The sequence below is a fragment of the Uloborus diversus genome, chromosome 10 (genome assembly GCF_026930045.1).
Source record: "Uloborus diversus isolate 005 chromosome 10, Udiv.v.3.1, whole genome shotgun sequence".
Classification (NCBI taxonomy): Eukaryota; Metazoa; Arthropoda; class Arachnida; order Araneae; family Uloboridae; genus Uloborus; species Uloborus diversus.
In genome coordinates, this window is record NC_072740.1 from 95,718,511 (window position 1) to 95,738,259 (window position 19,749).

Genomic DNA, 19,749 nt, shown 5'->3' on the forward strand with positions numbered 1-19,749 from the left:
AGTGTGTGCTGTAATTTGATTTCTGAATGCTGAAAAAAAAGGGTGACTCAGAACAAACGTAGAGGAATGTTGTCATCAGGCATAGTCCTTCTGCACAATAATGCGTGCCCACACACTGCTGCTTTAAACAAAAATCTCCTGCAGCAGTTTCGCTGGACAGTGTTCGATCAACCTCCATACAGTCCCAACTTGGTGCGTCTTCCGATTACCATCTCTTTGGTCACATGAAACACTGGCCAGGAGAACAGGCGTTTTGCTCCGACGGCGAGCTGCAGATCAGCGTACAGAAGTGGCTGAAAGCTTAGGCGGCTGCCTTCTATGACGGAGGTATCGAAAAACTGGTACCACACTGCGACAAATGTCTTAATCAGAGCGGCGTTTACGTCGAGAAGTAGCTGGAAGGTATATGTACATATTCCAAATAAAAGAGTTTCCATTGTCTTTGTGGTCTTCGTTTGGCAATCAATCGGACCTTGAAAAAAAAAACCCTCGTATTTTTTGGCTAAGATATTCTTCACTTATAAATATATTTTTTTTTGTAATAGCTCTCTCATTAATTTCTAGTTCTTACTCCTTTTGTTTTGTCTCCCTTACTGTAATGTGTAGCTGCTTTCAGTATAGGATAGATATTTCAGCTTAGCCACTCTGTCAGGTTTTTAAAAATCTTTTTTGTTGTGAATTTAACTGAAAATGCTGAAAGTTTTTTCTTCTGCAGTAGATGTAACTGAAGCATTCAAAATGTGCTAAGCTACTTTAACACTTGTCTCTCACAAGCTTCTTCACCATATAGTAAACTTACGCTCTCTTAATTTTCCCACAATCTTATGATAGACAATTCTATAATGGGTCATTCCATAGAAATGTCAACCTCAGCCTCAGATTTTTTTTTTTTTCACAAAGCCCTAATTGTGACTTATCATTTCATTCAGAATACTTTCTAGTACATAAATCCAGTACCATTTTCAAAAATTTAATTCGGTGTTTTTCTTCTGGCATTAAACGTGTGAGGTTGTAGAAAAGCCTTAGCATACGCAAAAAACATGCGTTTAAGTTTTCTTGCATAATGTAAAAATTTTTGAAATTTTTTAAAAGAACTATGTACATTCTAAAAGATTTGATGCTGGCCCAATGAAACTGACTGTTCTTTCTACATATATTACAAGATTAGTATTTTAATTAGTTTGGTTATTCACTGAAAATAGCTGCGTTACATTAGTCACGAAAATGGTACTCTTTTCTGTTTAAAAACTAAACCAGATGATTGAACCAAACAGCACTTTTTATTTTCTTACATATGTGTCATATCTACTCAATAAGTGCAAAATATTTATTTTAGATACAGTAGTTATGAAATAATTAGTGTGACTAACACAGGGGCGGCATTTCAGCATTTCATTTGGGGGTGGAGATTTTTTAATATGTATTACCACAGTGCGGTCCCAAACACACAATAGCTAACAGGAAGTGGTCATAAAATCGGTTTAATATGAATAAAAAATTGGTGTTTAGAAGCAATTAAAATATTGATTCACTTTCTAATAAGTTATCACAAAAAACAACTTGATACTTTAGTTTTTATACCTTTTGGAAAAAGTTTTAATGCATGATTTTTGGAATTCAGAAGAGCAGGGAATCGTGTTACTAATCAGTACCTAGTGTTGCGCTGTTTTGCCAGTACAGCTAAATAGAAAAGAAAGTGAAAAAGCTCATGCCCTTTAGTATGCATGACTTTGTTTGAATTTTTTTGCTCAATGTGCTTTGAAAATAATTCTCTAACCTCCTGAGACATGCAAAAAAAATCTTTCTCTACTAGCTGAGCTGATTGCAATAGTTAAAAAATAATTGAAGTAACAAAGTTATGTATGATAACACTTTTTATATCTTGCTCTTCAAAATGACCCAGGCAACTTCAAAAATTGTGTGGGGCTTAATTTTTCATCATTGAATAATCTAGTCTCATCTGTGCTCTCAGCTTCAATGAGATGTCATATGCCTCCAGCTCTCTTATTCACTATTCCAGACTAATGAGTCCATAACAAGGACGAAACTGCAGTCTCTGGATGTGATAACCGGGCTGTTGGTATATTGATTGTAATTTTTCTTGCCTTATGCTAAAAAAAATTACTCATAATTGAAACATTTTATTTTTTGTTTTTAAAATCCAATCCAGATAATATAGAGCCAACCATACAGAAAAATAATTATCATCAAATCTTGAGTTAATTTCATTCGAAACTGAATCTATTAACTTCAAACAAAATATTAGAAAATCAATGTTTGACTTCACACCATCATGTGGATTTTTGTCATTTTTTTTCCCCTTGCGCCTTTTTAAAATTGGCTCGGAGGAGTTTTTTTGAAAAGTTTCACGATTGATTGAAATATACATCTATGTTTAATCTATGTTCAGTTTCAATCGTAGATTGAACTATGGTAGTATGTTGCACAGATCAATTTAGATTGAACTGTGGCTTGAATAGTTCGAAAATTAAGGGTAGCGGATTGAAGATGTTTTAATAGAGTAAAGCAGTTTTCAAAATCTTTCCTCAATAAAAATGAATTGAATAAACATTCAAACGAAGTCATACATGCTAAAAGGCATGAGCTTTTTCACCATTGAAAGAATCATTTCGCAATAATTCTTCCAGTCATCAAATCATTGCTTTGAAGTTATAGAGAAATGTTTTTATGGTTGTAACTCTTGAAGACCATCTTGTGTCACTCCGAGACTGCATAATTATAGAGCCCCATAAAAAGTATTTGCTGATATGGTTTTTTTATTCAATAATCACATGCATTTTAAAGAAGTTTCTATGAAAGCATATAACGCATTGAGCAGCTGAAACGTGGTTCTAGCAGAAGAAAGCGATGAACACTCATTAAATAAAAATGAGCGTAAAAGTGAATGTAAAATATGAAAGAGTTTTCTTGTGAAATCCATGCAGCCTCAACACTTTGCACGGGCCTCTCATATTGGACACCATTGTTATACTGGGCACACAAGTATGAAATATTTAGCCTATATGAGGAAATGTCTCCTTTAGTTAAAATTAACCATGGTTCTCTATCAGTTTTCTACGTTCTGAAAAGGCCAGAAAATACTTCAAGAATTTCTAAGTCATCATCCAAATGACGATAAACATTTTTTCTAGTCTGGGAATGTGTCGAGTTTCATCAAATAGTACCAGTGAGATTTTTTAAAATGAACACCGATTTCTGACTTTCATAAATTGAATTCATCCATTTTCCATCATTCTGCTCGAAAAATTTTGGGGTGCGACCTCCCCCTCTTGACCCCCCTATTTGCCACCGCCCCTGGACTAACGTAACATTTGAGCTGTGACTAACGTAATAGTTTAGATGTGACTAACGTAACATTTTAAAAATGACTGCTAATAATTAAAACTTATTTAATTTTAATGTATATTTTCATGAATAATTTTGAATAAGTAGACATTCTACATTGACTAAAAATATTTTGGGTGAAAAATACCAGTAATATTACAATGTACACCTTCTGTCTACTTAAAAAAGGATTTTTTTTTTTAAGGTCTTTTTAAAAAGAAATACTTTCAATTTAAAGAAGAGTTATTATTTTTTAAAAAGAGGAGTGAGAAAGCAAGATAAGTACTCTGCTGAATATGTATTCAACACAAGAATCCAAGCTAAAGAATTAAGGAAATAGAAAGACAATCTTAACAAAAGAGAACATTCCTATTTTTTAGAAAATATCTCCACTTTTTTTATCAAATGAAGTAGAGGTAGCTCGTTGGAAAACATTTGAAGATGTTACATGATACAGTGACAGTAAATGCTGCTGCAGCATATTACAGAAAATACATGAATGATCATTTAGAAAATTTAAACACTTTTGGGGACATCTGGAATTAAAATACACTCTGAAAAAATGTTTGATTTTTTTTTTCAATGCTACGTTCTAATTCAGAAAGTAAAACACTATTCTTTCAATGAATCACTAAACCTTGAAGAATAATATGTCATTTGAAAAGTACTACGGAGTTTCTTACGACGATAACTAGTATATAGGCAGAATACTAGAATTTGGTGAAACTATCAACTTGTATCAAGTTTATTTTTTAAAAGAGAGATATTTAGGATTTAATTATCCCAAAAATGATGTTATTCAGTTAGTAGAAGCAACTTTTTTTGGCTCATTCAAATTCAGTTAATTGTAGTGAATGATTCCACTTAATTTCTTATACTAATGTAGAAAAAAAGTAAAGAAAGAACTGTAATGCAACATAAAAAGGTTAATAAAAAGTGTAAAAGTAATGTAAGAGCAAGAGATTATTAATTACAAAAAGTTTTTTATATGTACGAATTGCTGATTATTCGATGGTTACATTAGTCACGTTACGTTAGTCACAAACCGTCTTCTGTAAAAGTACCTTTCTGGGTCAAAAGAGATTTAGCTGTAACAAATATGTAGTATATTTTTTAAAATGGACTGTTAACCTTCTGAAAATATATTAGCCAATTTTAAATGCCTGCGTAACTTACAGGAAAAATTGCCTTGTAACAATAAGCATTGTTTCTCAGGGTAGCAAAAATGTTAGGTTAGTCACAATGCCTTTTTTGGGGAAAAAATACCTATCAGTGATTACTTTGCTTCAAATTCTTGGTAGAAATGAAAAATAGTTACCTTGGACATTTTAAATCTGAATATTAAACCAAAAAAAAAAAAATTCTTTTTACTTCCGGTTTTAAGTAAAAAGAGCTAGAAAATCATATGCAAAAGTTACGTTAGTCACTATGGAATGACCCTAATGTCTTCAGCCAAACAGTTTATTTTCAAATGCTTCTACTCTTCCAAAACAAAAGGTAAACCTTCAAGTAGGAAGGATTGTTTAAGACTATTTAAGTGCACCATTGGTTTCAAAATCTGCGAGGTGAATTAAACCACCAACATTTTTTTTCAAATAATTTCATGAAATTTTTCAATCAAAAATAGTATAAACTGTATACAACATTTCAGAGCGTTTAAGGGGTGGGTTTTCAGGGTTCAAATACCCTCCGAAATCTTTCAAAGCTATTCCAAAAAACACTTTTTGTTGAAAAATTACTATTACTACTCAATTTTTAATTTATTTTTAAATTTCACTTGAAAACTGAAATTATTATTATTGAAGAATTGTACAAACACAGTTCTTTATCTGCAGTATTTATTTTAATTGTAGTTATTGCAAACATCCTTTCTTACAAAACAATACAGCTTTTTCTTCAAATTTTAAATGACTGATGCTAACAAAAAATTTAAAAATTCTTTAAATTCAAAATTGTTGAACACTTTATTTAACATATCTAATAACTCAAAAATTATGAATTTAAGTACTTCAAATGGAGGCATATGAAGTACACACAACTATTGTTTTGAGTTGCGCAAAAGACATCAAATATTTAACAGGGGTGAAGTTATGTTAATATACACATCAAATTTATTTCCTTCATTTAAGAGGTAAGCCTTTTTTTGCTCATGTTAATGCCCTTAAAGTAGCACCCCATCATTTAAATAACCTATTGTAACCAAAATCAATAGAATATCAAATTTGATTGATCATATAGATTTCACAAGATATAGTTTGGTAAAACCCTCCTCGAACCTGGTTACCACCCTGCATCAATTTTACACCTTTTATTTCGTATTTAGATAAAAACTCATCATTTATTCACTTTCTGCTTTTTCCCCCAAAATACCCAGCTTCTGGGTATTTACCCAGGCCTAGGGTAAATACCAAAAATATATTTACCTACCCACTGGGTATAATAAAAATATTTACCAACCCAATCCACATCACTGGCTAAGATAAAAAATATTTTCTGCTCACCTTTTCAAGAAAAAAATATGCTCAAAAAAAAAAAAAAAAAAAAAAAAAAAAAAAAAAAACTATATTACATATTACAGGTGTAAAATTAATTTTTGTTAAAATTGTTAAAAATGTATTGTGTATGACTTTTGCAGGGTTGCCACAAAAGTTAGAGTATGAAGTTCCTTGACTTTTTCAGGTTTTTCAGTTGAGTTCAGAAAAAAATCCAGGTTGATTTATATTATGATAAATTTATTTACATGGATCAGTAAATGATACATTATTTTACTCTAACATTGAAGGTTAAATTATTGTCTAACCTTCATCCAACCTTTATTGACAACCTGGGCTGTTGAGTGTATTGCATATTGTCCATAGATTTTTTTCACCTGAGCAACAGTGTTGGTCAGGTGAAAAAAATCACCTCAGTGTTGGGCAAAAATTTACAATCTTTTTAAACAGCACTTTATTCCATTAACACATTTTTTACTCTTTTAAACACTAAAATCAAGTTTAAAAAAATAATAATAAAGAAAGCCATTTCACCCAAGAATACATTAAAATAACTTTTACAAATCAAAATATTTGAAAAATTTGTAGTACAGAAAAAAATAGAATTTCAAACACAGCAAAGCAATTTTCTGCAAAGCATGTTTACACTGTTGTCAACTTTTTTTTTCTTAATTTTTTGAAATTTACTTTAAAATTTACCAAAAAAAAAAAAACCCTCAAACATTCTTTACAATTTTAGATATCTGTCACACCATTAAGGGACAAAAAAGTTGAATTAGAATCAATAAAATGCTAGCAAGAAAAGTAATTTCAAGTAAAAAATTATTTTTTTTTTTAAATTTGCTTTCAAAAATATTCGCAGTTAGCACTATAAATAATAGCAGGAAAAATTGAAAACCAACAATTCTGAATGTTTGAAATGTCTGTTAATTACTTGAATCTATTAAATTTATTGCCAACATTATGGAGCAAGTTTAAGGGACATTTCACAAGACAGTTGATTATTGTATAGAGGTCATTCTTTAAGAAGTGTAACTTTTCTGTCACATGATTTTTACAGTAAAAACTTTAAGGAACATTTCATTCAATAATGTTTTTAAACTTCATCAAACATTTATCTATTTAAACCTGCAAACAATTTTTAAAAAATAATTTTTAGTTTAATATATTTTTAGTTCACAGCAAGTGAATTCTCACCTGCATGGCATGTCACACACCTGGTGTTACTGTTTATGTTGCTCAATAACTTGTTTAATTGAAAGTATATGTTTATTTATTCATTATTTCTTTCACAAGTTTCGCAAATACTAATTGTTTAAGTATATTGATTTTTATAATATTGTGTTTTAGTTCCTTTTAGTAGGATAAGGAATTACGTCACACAATAAATTCTCCCTCCGTTACACAAACAGAAAATGCTATTTCTCATTAACAGATGGCAGTAATGACATCACATTTTATTTCATATGAGACAAGGGAACCCACATGTATATTTTCAGCCATAAAGAAGTTGTGAGGTTTTTATTGAAAAACAAGAAGATTATTGTTTTAAAAACCAAGTATAGTCATTAGGAAATCGCACTTCCGCGAACTTGAATTTTAGGGATGTAAACTAATGTAAAAAAAGAAGTGCACATGTTTTCATATGCTTAACATGTGCAGATGGTAGCAACGAAGAGAAAATTTCATTCCCCGCAAAATGTATCCATTTAGCCAATATTAATAGAAAATTCCTCACCTCCGAGACAGACCTTATCAATGTCTTAATTTCTGAGGTGAGAATATATGATGGAGAAGATTTTAGACAGTCTATTAAAATTATAAATTTCCAGTGTATTTTAAAATTTACTAATTTGGGAATATATTAATACCAAACTATTTTTAACACGAATTTGAACTAAAAGGAAAAAGGCCTTGAACGTTCATGAAAAAAAAAATATAATTTTAAAAACTGAGGCCAATTTAATATCAAAGTAGTAATTTTGTTAATTGTGCAAACAATGAGCTATTTTAATGATTAGTGGGAATCTGATATTAAGCTCACTTAATTAAAGTACGGCAAAATTTTTAGTTATCCTTTTTGTTCAAATGTGTGTTAAAACATAGCATTTGGTAAATTTGAGAATATATTGGCAACTTATAATTTTGGTGGAATGCCTAAGATTGATGTATTTCCCTCCATCATTTATTTTCACCTCAGAAATAAAGACAATAATAAGGTCTGTTATGGAGGTGAGATTCACTGAGGTGAGGAATTTTCCATTAATATAGGCCTATAGGATACATTTTTCAGGGACATTTTTTTTTCTCCATTGATACCACCTTCATATGTTAAGCATATGAAAACATGTGCACTTCTTTTTTTAGATTAATTTACATCCCTAAAATTCAAGTTCACGGAAGTGAGAATTCGCAATAACCACACTTGGTTTTTAAAACAAAATCTATCTTCCTGTTTTTCAATAAAAATCTCACAACTTCTTTATGGTTGGAAATAAACAAGTGGGCTCCCTTGTATCATGGGAAATAAAATGTGATGTCATTACTGCCATCTCTTAATGAGAACTAGCATTTTCTGTTTGGGTAAAAGAGGTCAGAATTTATGTGACGTAATTCCTTATCCTACTAAAACGAACTAAACCACAATATTATAAAAATCAATATACTTAAGCAATTAGTATTTGAGAAACTTGTGAAAGAAATAATGAATAAATAAACATATACTTTTAAATAAACAAGTTATTGAGCAACATAAAGAGTCACACCAGGTGTGTGGCATGCCACAGTGGTGAAAATTCACAAGTTGTGAACCAAAATTATATTAAAATAAAAATTATCATTAGAAAATTGTTGGTGGGTTTAAATAGATATATTTTTGATGAAATTAAAAAGCATTGTTAAATGAATTCTTCCTTAAAGTTTGTACAGTAAAAGGAGTGTGACAGAAAAGTTACACTTTTTGGAGAATAACCCATAAGTGTCTTGTCAAAGAGGAAAACAATAACACAACAATTAGCAGGATTTGCTGGAAAGTGCGTTACAAGGATCAAGGCGAGCAGATAGTCAGAATAAAAATTGGAGCAGGGATGGCACAGATTAGGGAGAAATTGCTTCTTTTTGCAAAACTTCGCATATAAATGCATTGTGGAACAATCAGAGCAGCAATTTCACACATCAAAATAAAATATTAAAAAGCAATTCCCTGAATTTTCCTGAAATTTCAATGATTTGTGATTTTTCCTCACCACTCTAAATCATCCTCATTTTCCCTGACAATTTCAGGGTTCCATAAACATGACAAACTCTTGTCTTGATGACTTTTTATAAGAGTAAAAACTTGTTTTCATATTTTAGTTTTAGTTTTTAATCAAAATATTTTTTTTCTCAGTCTATCTTAATGCTTTGGTCAAGATACTGCAACAAAATTTCCCCCCATAAATTCATTACATACTATTTCAGACAACACAAACGCAAGTATATTTCTGATATATTTTACCTACCTAAAGGAGTATAAAATGCAGTTGCGGTTAGTAAAAACCCAAAAACAAATCCAATGAGAAGGTAAGAAATTATATGGATCTGGAACTTTAGCCAAAGGATGAACCAAACAGTTCCAATGAACAATCCAATGACAGCTGCAATTTGAATAACACCTAAAAAGACCATAATAGCATTTTATCTACACAACCTCTTTATAACAAATCAGTGTTTGTAATTAATGAATCATTATGATATCAACTTATTTTTATATCATTGAAATATCAGCACAATATTAATGGCAATAAATGATAATAACAATAGTAAATGTATAAAAATATATCTTTATGAAGTTTTTACTTCATTTTAAACTGCCTAATGACTAAACACGATGACAGAATGTTTGAACATTTTTCTTAGGAGCATAAGACACAGACGCCACAGGAGTCTGTGGCAACAATAAAGGAAGACTTATCTAAAAATGTGTGTAGCTTGTTCACAAGTCATAATCAAATATTGAAAGTTACTTCCAATTAAACTATCAATATTAAAATTATTATTAAAAATTACCTAATGCAATACAGCTGGATTAATATTAAACAAAAATTTCAAAAACTCATTTCATACTAGTACAACCCAAAATTTAAAAAAAAAAAAAGAGAACACTTTTCTCATTTCAGAAAAATGTTGAATCTAACAAAATATAAGCAAATGATGGGTATTTAAATGAACGTGTGACCTTTTGTAAGTTGTAGAGTGCACATTGCATTTCATACACACTTACTGCAAATTAATCTTAAACAGAATAATCCTAAAGTTTATAGTGATGAAAGTTTATAAAGAATCAAAAAATTACAAAAAAAAAAAAAAAATCAAAACTAAAGATGTATCAATACTTTGTAGCATTATGTTTTATTATGTGATCCATCTCAGCTGTTTATATTCATCGCTAAAGATACTGTTCCATCAACTCTGCAATGCAGCTATGAGTTCCATTTTGTTGTTAGGAACTAGCTCTTGAGCTTTTTCCTTTGGTCACAAATTCTCCATCAGATTCACACCGGGAGAGTTATTTATCTATTCTGATACTGAAATCCATCTTTCTGTTAGTTATATAAGGGTCGACTTAAAAGTGTGACACAAAGTGGTATCTTGCTGAACAGGCACGGATCTGCGTACCCACAAACCCTGCAGTGCAAGGGGGGGGGGGGGTGGCACATCCTTAAGGGGCCCAACAGCCCAACAAGCTGAAGAAAAAATTGAAAATAATTAGCACTAAGACTTATTAATGTAACAGATATACACTGATGGTCTCTGGGGAGGGGTCTTACAGATTTTGTTGCAGGGAGGCCCCTCAAAATTTATAGATCCGGGATTGTTGCTGAAAGAGAAATGTGTCACTGCATAAATCTTCATAGGAGTATATTATGTAGCATTAAAGTGTAACTATCAAGAAATACCAAAACTCTATATGATACTTCGAAATTTACACATTGTTTTAAGATCAGCTGTCCTGTTCCAGCAGCACTCATGCATCCCCATACCGTAACAGAAGTTGAAAAAGTGACAGAACGTCTCACACAAGAATTCCGAGCACTACTTTTATCAAAAGATATTTTAAATAAAGATTTCTCACTAAATTAAGCTTTTGCAGTGTTAGTATCTGTCTCATGTTCATCAAAGTTTCTACTTTGGGGCACCAACAATTGAAACTAATGTTTATGTAAATGTCTAAGTGTAGACTTCAACACAACTACAGATTCTTTTCCAACAATTATTGAAATGAAAAACAACTTTTAAGCAATTATTTTGAATGATTCCCTTTAGTTTGCGATTCATGTTTGGAGTTGTACAAGTTTTTACCACATTTACTTTGTTTAGATTTTAGTTGGTTGGTTCGGCTGTATTCCTTTAAACTCTTTGAAACCATAAATCATGAAACTTTCATTTGATCAGAGATAAATTGCTGCCATATGTTTTTTATCCTACTCATACACTCCAGAGTACAAAATGTTTCTTTTACAAACTGTGCATGACGCTGACTCAAAATTTCAGAGGGTTTGGTGCCCTCTTTTTCGAGAGAAAGTTAATAATGATACATTGTACAACAGACATGTGGACATTTATGAACTCATTTGTGGCATACTGAAACAGCTAAGATTTCAAAGTTGTCTTCAAACACAAAAAACCCTCAGACATCCCCATTAACATATTGGCAAAGTACCACTTCAGATTTATAACTGACAAGAGCATTATGTGTCAAATTTCGGTTTATATTTGATCTACCTCGTAATATGGGTGCAACATTTTGGCATAGTCATTGCCTACTCGTTACTCCACATTAAAAGGTATCAGTTGCTTACTAGGTCACGCTACAGGAACAGGTGAATTTTTTTGTTCAGAACTTATTTTCAGAAAAAAAAGATTTTATTGAGAAAACAAGGCTCCAATCCACACTGCTAAAATCATATAAAATGATTTTAAGAGCATGAGGAGGAAATAGGACAGCTTGTTTGCCTCCTCCCCCATCCAGTCTTTTCAACTGAACATTACTTAATGTTTGTGAGGACATTTAGAGTCAAAACTCTGTCTGCAATTTCCTTCACCATCTAGGCTATTGTAGTTAAAAACTGCTCTCTAAGAAGAATGGCTTCATATTCTGTCGAATGCTGTTCCCAATCTCTTTGAATATCTTCCACATCGTATACCATCAGTAATTAAGCCAAAGGGTGGTATAATACCCCATCAATACAGTTCTCCCTTTGTTCTTATCTTTTTGTCACCCATCTGTATCTAGCATTGAAAAATTTTGGTTTTTATAACCTGTTGCATTTAAATATTGAAGAAAAAAGGCAATCAGTAAAATTGGAATTTATAAACAGCTTCAGAAGCAAAATAAAATTCAAATTAAAAGGAAAGATTTTTACCATAAACATCCTTTATAAACTTTTCCAGAAATAAATTAAAAAATATACATAGTGCAAATAAATTTTTACACTACTTTTTAGTCAGATTCGAATCTTTCACATATTCTATAAGTTTTAAATGTCACTTACTGTATTTGTTCAAAGCTGAATAACGTCCAATAAGTACAAGTCCAATGAAAAAAGAAGACAAAAAGGCAAAGAAAAGTATTGCTGAAAAAAGAGAGAGAGAGTAACATTTTCATCAATAAATTAAATCTCAAATTTCCAGTGTCGAAAAAGAGAATTTAAATCTAGACGTCACATAATACCTAGTAAAATTTTTTAAGGTGACAAAATGAAAAATCTGTGCTGCTTTTAGTTTATCAAATATATAAATTTTTTTTTTAAAAATAACACAAATAAAAACAATAACAAAAACATGCAGGGTAGTGCAACATAACAGGGCTAGAAAATTCTCTAAAATTTTACATGACCTGCCGGGCATGCTTGTCTAAAAGAGATATGCTAGAATTTTTATATGAACAGTTTTCATTATTGTATATCAATAAAAGCATTTGAATTTGTCGTACAGCATTAATACGAATTATTTTTACATAAATCATAAAAAAAGTAGTTTGAATAAATGGTACACAATAATTTGTCATTAAATTTAACAAAAGTTAAATTATATAATGGGAAGGATCGCTTCCACATAAACCGGAAACAGCAAACCATCTCAGCAGTAGGGCTTGAAATAAATTTTGAGTTCCAAGTAAGAATACGGCCAGGGTTCATACACTTGTAGTTAAAAAAAAATCCCCTGACTTTTCCAGGTTATTTTTTAGAAAATTCCAGGTTACTTGCTTCATTCAAAACTAAGTTTAAATAGCAATATTTTCAAAACAATTAAAATTATTTACAGTAGCAATACAGAAGAACTGAAACTTTTCCTCTTTAATTAAAAAAAAAAAATCTTGGACTTTTTTCCTTCTTTTCTCTTTCAAAATTTTAAATTTATTTAATATTTTGTTCAAAACTGTTTTAATTCCATTACTACTTGGTGAAAACAAAGTACTTTCAACTTATTTTAGCGTTTCTTTGATATCACGTGTCATGCATAATATTAGCGTTTCTCTGTAATCACGCAGCAATCTTTTAGCATCCACTTTTGGTTTACAATACTTCTTTTTATTTTCTTATTAGTATACAGAGGTGTGAAATTTATTAGACTCAAGCAGCGAAAAACAGGAAAATCGGATATTCGGGTTCAAAAAACACCTCTAGATTCTTTCTAAAAGCCTAATTTTGTTTTTCTTGAATAATCAAAGTATTATGATTTATTTTCCCTAAAAATTTCCCGTTTTTCTTGAGTTTCCCATCCCTGGAAACACTGAGTCTCATCTGATAACAACCGCCATTATGTTCTGTTGTTGTGTTTCGAAAACTGTTCCTGCAGCTGTGAGTGGTGTGAAGTTTTTTTTATTTGTGTGTTTTTCCTCTAGGACTATCTAAATAACAAATTTATATGTGATTTTATAATGCACACTGGTTTTTAAGGAACATTTTTAGTGTTTGTTTTCATGTTTTTCTTTTCAAACATCTGTTTTAGAGAATTTTGTGAAATAGGTAAGCTGCCTGACCTCTCACCTCGCAAAAAAATGCTGGTTATGTGTATGCTAGACAAAAATACCTTGTCACAAAAAGAAATTGCGAAAAAACTTAACGTTTCCCTCCCAAAAAAAAACTGTCAGCAGAATCAATGTTTCTATCAAAGAAAACATACCAGTTGTCCCAAAAAGACTTGGAAAATGTCGCAGAAAATGCAAAATGTATCTAAGGATAGAAGAAAACTTATTCTGATGGTCAAGGCCAACATAAGAGCAACTAGTAAAGACCTTGCCAACAGTTTAAAGCATTATGGTGTGGGGTTGAACCCATTATTGGTTTGGCAGCAACTCATGGCCAATAGGATGCCTGCTCGAAGTCCACGTAGGAAGGCCAAAATCACCCCAGCTATGGCAAAGAAAAGGATTGAGCAGTCCAAGATGTTCAAGAGACCACTGAACCCCTTTCCTTGCCATGGCTGGGATGATTTTGGCCTTCCTGTGTGGCTTTCGAGCAGACATCTTACAGTTGATGCGTCGTCACCGGACCAATGATGGGTTCAACTTCACACCATAATGCTTCAGACTGTTAGCAAGGTCTTTACTAGTTGCTCTTCTGTTGGATTTGATTATTTGAATAAGTTTTCTTTCCATCTTTGGCGACATTTTGCGCTTTCGGCCATTTTCCCATTCCCTTTAAGACGAGTGGTATGTTTTCTTTGACAGAAACATTGATTCTGCTAACTGTTTTCTTGGGAAACATTAGGGTTTTTCACATTTCTCATTGTGAAAAGGTATTTTGGTCTAACATGCACATAACCAGTGTATTTTTGCCTGGTAAGAGATCAGTCAGCTTAACCATTTCAAAAAATTCACTAAAATCGATGTTCAAAGGGAAAAACAAGAAACGGAACACTAAAACTGTCCCCTGAAACCAGTGTGTCACACAAAAACACTAATAAACTTGTTATTTTGGTGGTCCTAATCCAAAAGCACACGAAAAAAAATACTTCACAGCACTCACAGCTGCAGAAACAGTTTTAGAAACAACAACAAAACATAATAGCGGGTGCCATCAGATAAGACTCAGTGTTGCCAGGGAAAGGGAACTCAAGTAAAACGGCAAATTTTGCGGGGGGAAAATGTATAGTACTTTGACTATTCTGGAAAAAAATAATTAGACTTTTAGAAAGGATCTAGAGGCTATTTTTAAACTGAAATATTCGATTTTCCTGTTTTTCACTCCTTGAGTCCTCCAGAGGTGTGGATAAATTTCACACCTCTGTATAACATGAAATATATTGAGCAAAATACAAAGCTATTTTTCAGTATAAACATGATTAACTTGTTCCATCGATTGGCATACCATATAATGCATAATAAATAACAAAAATCAACATCCACCGATCATAGACCAGTGCCAATAATCATCAGTTTTCAGGGGCAGATCCACCGGGATGGGAACTGGGGAACATCCCCCTCCCCTAAAATCCCAAATGTACCTAAAAAATTTCAGAACAGAATACAGAAAAATTCTTCCTTTTTTTACACTTTGAACTTCAAGAAAGGCGCCAGGAAAAGCGAGGGGAGAATTGCAAAAGCAGATCCAAAGAGGAAAACTGTGGGAATGTCCGAACTCCCTCAAAAAAAATCCCCAAGTGTGCCTAAAACTGTTCGGAAAACAGGAGTACAAGAAAATCTTTCCGTTTTTTAGGACGTGAACTAAGGCATCAATAAAAGCAATTAGACAACAGCAGAAGCAGATCCACGGAGGGGAACTGAGGGAATGTCCCCCCCCCAAATCCCATATATACCTAAAAATTTTCACAGCAGAGTACAGGAAAATTCTTCTATTTTATAGAACTTGAAGAAAAGCTGCAGGCAAAGCGATTAGAAAATAGCGGTAGCAGGTCCACGGAGGGCAACTGGAGAAATGTTCCCCTCCCCCCAAAATATCATGTGTATCAAAAAAGTTTTAGAACAGAGAGCAAGAAAATTGTTTTATAGAACTTGAACATGAAAATAGGTTTCAGGAAAAGCGATCAGACAATAGCAGGCGGATAGCGGATCCATGGAGGGGAACTGGGGGAATGTTCCCCTCCTCCCAAAATCTCATGTGCACCAAAAAATTTTCACAACAGAGTACAGCAAAATTCTTCCATTTTATAGAACTTGAACTTGAAGAAAGGCACAAGGAAAAGCGAAGAGAGAATTGCAAAAGCAGATCCAAGGAGGGGAACTGGGGAATTTTCTCCTCTCCCCTCAAAAAAAATCCCAAGTGATCCTAAAATTGTTCAGAAAACAATGTATAGGAATTTTTTTTCCTGTTTTTTACAACTTGACGAAAGGCTCCAAGAGATTAGACAATAGCAGAGACGGATCCACGGAGAAGAACTGGAGAAATGTTTCCCTCACCCAAAATCTCATTTGTACTTAAAAAGCTTCAAAAGAACAGAGATCAGGAAAATTCTGTTTTATAGAACTTGAACTTGAAGAAAGGTTCAAAGAAAAGAGAAGAGAGAATTGCAAAAGTGGATCCACGGACCGCTCCTTGCGATGGGGAATGAACTGGGGAATGTTCTCCTCTCCACTCAAAAAAATAATCCCAAGTGATCCTAAAACGGTTCAGAAAACAGAGTACAGGATCTTTTTTTTACTTTTTTAGAACTTGAAAAAAGGTTCCAGGAAAAGCGATCAAACAATAGCAGAGTGGGATCCATGGAGGGGAATTGGGGGAATGTTTCTCTTCCCCAAAAATATCATGTCAACCTAAAAATATTCACAACAGTACAGCAAAATTTTTTTGTTTTATAGAACTTAACCCTGAAGAAAGGCGCACGGAAAGCAAGGAGAGAACCGTAAAAGTGGACTTAAAGAGAGAAGAGGGGAACTGGGGAATGTCCTTCTTCAAAACACAAAATCCCAAGTAAACCAAAAACTGTTCAGAAAACAGGGTAAGGTAAAATCACCAGCAGTTGACACTTAAACAATAGAACTGCGGTAAGAGTCAATCTGACCCAAATTTTCATTTTTTCAGAAATTTTTCAAGCGGAATGACTTGATACTTTTTGACTTTTTCTTAAATTGTATAAATATTAGCCTGAAAAGGAATTAGCCATTAAGAATTTTTATTTCCGAGATATTAATTCTTATACTTAAAACCGCGGTGAGGGTCAGAATAACCCTTCGCTTGGTAGATGCAAAACGAAACGATTCTTGGAATCAGTAACAGTCAAAACTGCTCCACAAGGTCCTACAGTAAGCACTGAAGGTTAAATGGGTAGTCATAGAACAAGACAGGTTACTGATAAGAAAAGCTAGCTATTTCTCTTTCTTTTGTCATCTGACAGAGCTGCATTTAAACTGCTAGTTGCAAACCATTTTTGGTCTCGGCTAGAGATGAAAACAGTTGGAAAAAAAACGGAAAATTTCCAAAAAAACCGGAAAAAAAACCTTTTTTTTTCCGAAGGAATAAATTTCCACTTCGGAAAAATTGAAAAAAAAAATCATTTTTTCAACTTTTCAGGTTTTTAATTGAAATTTTCAGCAAAAAGTGATTAGAAATTTCTCACGCTTAAATTCTGATGCAATTTCCTCCCCCTCCCGTTTTATGTTAAAATACAGTCTAACGTTAATGCAAGTTGTTGTATGACAATATAATTTGCATATAGATCAAAAAATGTTTAATAATACTTTTTACAAAAAAGCTTAAACCAATAACCTTAGTGAAGAATTTATTTTCCTTCTTCATAAAACAAACAAGCATAACTTTAACCATAAAACTATGTTTCTGCTGACTGAAAACCAAATGTACAGGGTGTGGCAAAAAAAAAAAAAAAAAAAAATGGGCAAGCAATTTTCCAAAAAACTTTATTAAAAATAAATAAACTAACAAAACACAAAAAATAATAATATGAGAAGACCTTTAGCAATCATTAAATTTAATTGGTTTCAAGCAGCCTTTTACAATAATACAGAGATGCAACTGCTTATTGAAATTTTCATTCAAGGGATGCAAGTCCTTTTATCAATCCTATTCCCTATGAAGCAATTGGTTTAGAGAGTTCAATTTTATGTGTAGTTTAGGGTAGACCTTAGACTCTAAAATGGGCTATACAGTGTAATAAATGGGATTGAGGTTGAGCGAGTAGAGCGTCCACTCAAAAGATGATATCTTGTCAAAAACAATGCGCTTTTTACCACTCATCTTTTTGGCCATATGAATCGGTGTGGAGTTAAAGGAAAATGTCCAGCCTCTACAATGCTGAAGTGCTCTTAGGCCCACAGAAGTACAGTAACTTCTAAAATGTCCTTCTGGTTCACTTTTTGATTTATTTTACGGCTCTCACCCAGAAAAAAAAATTTTGTCGTTTGTCCTGATTCCATCTCAGACCAAGCCTGACTTCAGATTTTGGCGATATCTAACACTTTTTAAGGTGTTTAGAGTGCCTACCAAGGGCGCCCTTATGCAAAATTTTAAGAGGGGGGGAACTCTTGATATTTTCCCCATGAAAACCGACTTTAGTACAGATTAGAGCAAATAAAATTTAACATTTTTGATAACTAATTCATTAATGGCTGGAGAAAAAATATGGAGTATTAAAAGGAAGGAAGTTCTTATTTCCAAAGGGGGCGTGAGCCCCCACTTTTCCCCCTATATGGGAGCCTATGGTGTCTACAGACCAAATCCTATGGTTCTGGGGAATATGAACAGGTTGAACGGTAAATCAGTGAAAGGTATTTCTTCCAGCATGAACTTGCGGGCCCGTCTCAAACGTTTCTGGCATCTTTAGAGTTATAAGAATGCCTGAATTTTTGGAACTTGCAAAACTTCTGTTTGAGCTTTTTTTTCTCCCTTAGTCGCACTTATCGGTCAAATTCCCACAAATGACTGATCTCGTGGAAACCCGAGGATTTCATTGAACTCACTTTTGGATGACATGACAATAAACTGAAATGTTCACTGTTCATTTTTGTACACTTTCCAGACATCGACTATCATTTCCAAGCCACTTGAAAGGCATGCCGTTTCAAATACTGTTTGTCGAGGCACAACAAGCAAACGAACTGTCATTCTACTTGGTTAAACAACTTAAAATAGCAGGTATTTTGCTTAAAGTTGTAAGAAAACCGAAAAACAATACATAAACTAGGTAACATATTGTAACTTATTTCCAAATAAAGTGAAAAACAAAAATAAATTAAATACTCATTAAAATGAAATTACCTTTTTCCCATTCGATGATACAATTTTTGTCCGATATTTTTTTTACCGCACCCTGTATACTGCCGTGCTAAGCAAAAAAGGGGACTTTGCAGTTGGGCTCAAGTTGAGATACTGTATTTTAAAGTGTGGCTCTTCCATATATTTGATTCAGATTTTTTTAAAGAATTTTTCAAAACAATAGCTCTTGATTAAATGACCCTAAAACATTTTATTTATTAAGTAAAATACGAAACAGAGAACAACTTGGTTATAATAACTCAAATTTGTTCAAAAGGGTTGGTATGACTACTTTTACTACTGTGCTTAGTATGGCCGTATGAATAAACTTAAACTCCAGTTTAATTTTGGTTCAGCTTAAGAAAAACCAATTTAGTTTTGATTTGTACTTAGACTGGATTGGAAAAAATCAAAACTCAATAGCTTTCATTTTCAGGTAGTAACATTGTATTATTTTTCTTCCAAAAAAAATATCAATCATGTTTGAAAGTCGAAAATTTCAGAAGTTTCAAAGGCAATCTAAAATAGAAAATGTACTTGTTATGATTAGACACACATTACCCGATATTATTGGTTGAGTGACGACTTGACTTATTTCTGGGTTTAACCATGAACGCCCCCTACTCAGTTATAAAACGAAAAGGTTTTTTTCTTCTAATTAATCTTGCCGTTATGTGTATTTCTGTCAAGCAGAAAACGAA

At 32.5% G+C, this 19,749-nt stretch overlaps 1 protein-coding gene across 2 annotated transcripts in view; it reads right to left on the reverse strand.

The window, feature by feature from the left end:
* LOC129231493 (transmembrane 7 superfamily member 3-like) overlaps positions 1–19,749 on the reverse strand; it is a 59,783-nt gene that overhangs the window by 26,662 nt on the left and 13,372 nt on the right. For both annotated transcript variants that reach the window (XM_054865821.1, XM_054865822.1), the window contains exons 6-7: positions 12,371–12,451; positions 9,338–9,490 (exon numbers count right to left, since the gene is read on the reverse strand). In XM_054865821.1, coding sequence (XP_054721796.1) covers positions 9,338–9,490; positions 12,371–12,451 — 234 coding nt within the window. The remainder of the gene's footprint in view (positions 1–9,337; positions 9,491–12,370; positions 12,452–19,749) is intronic.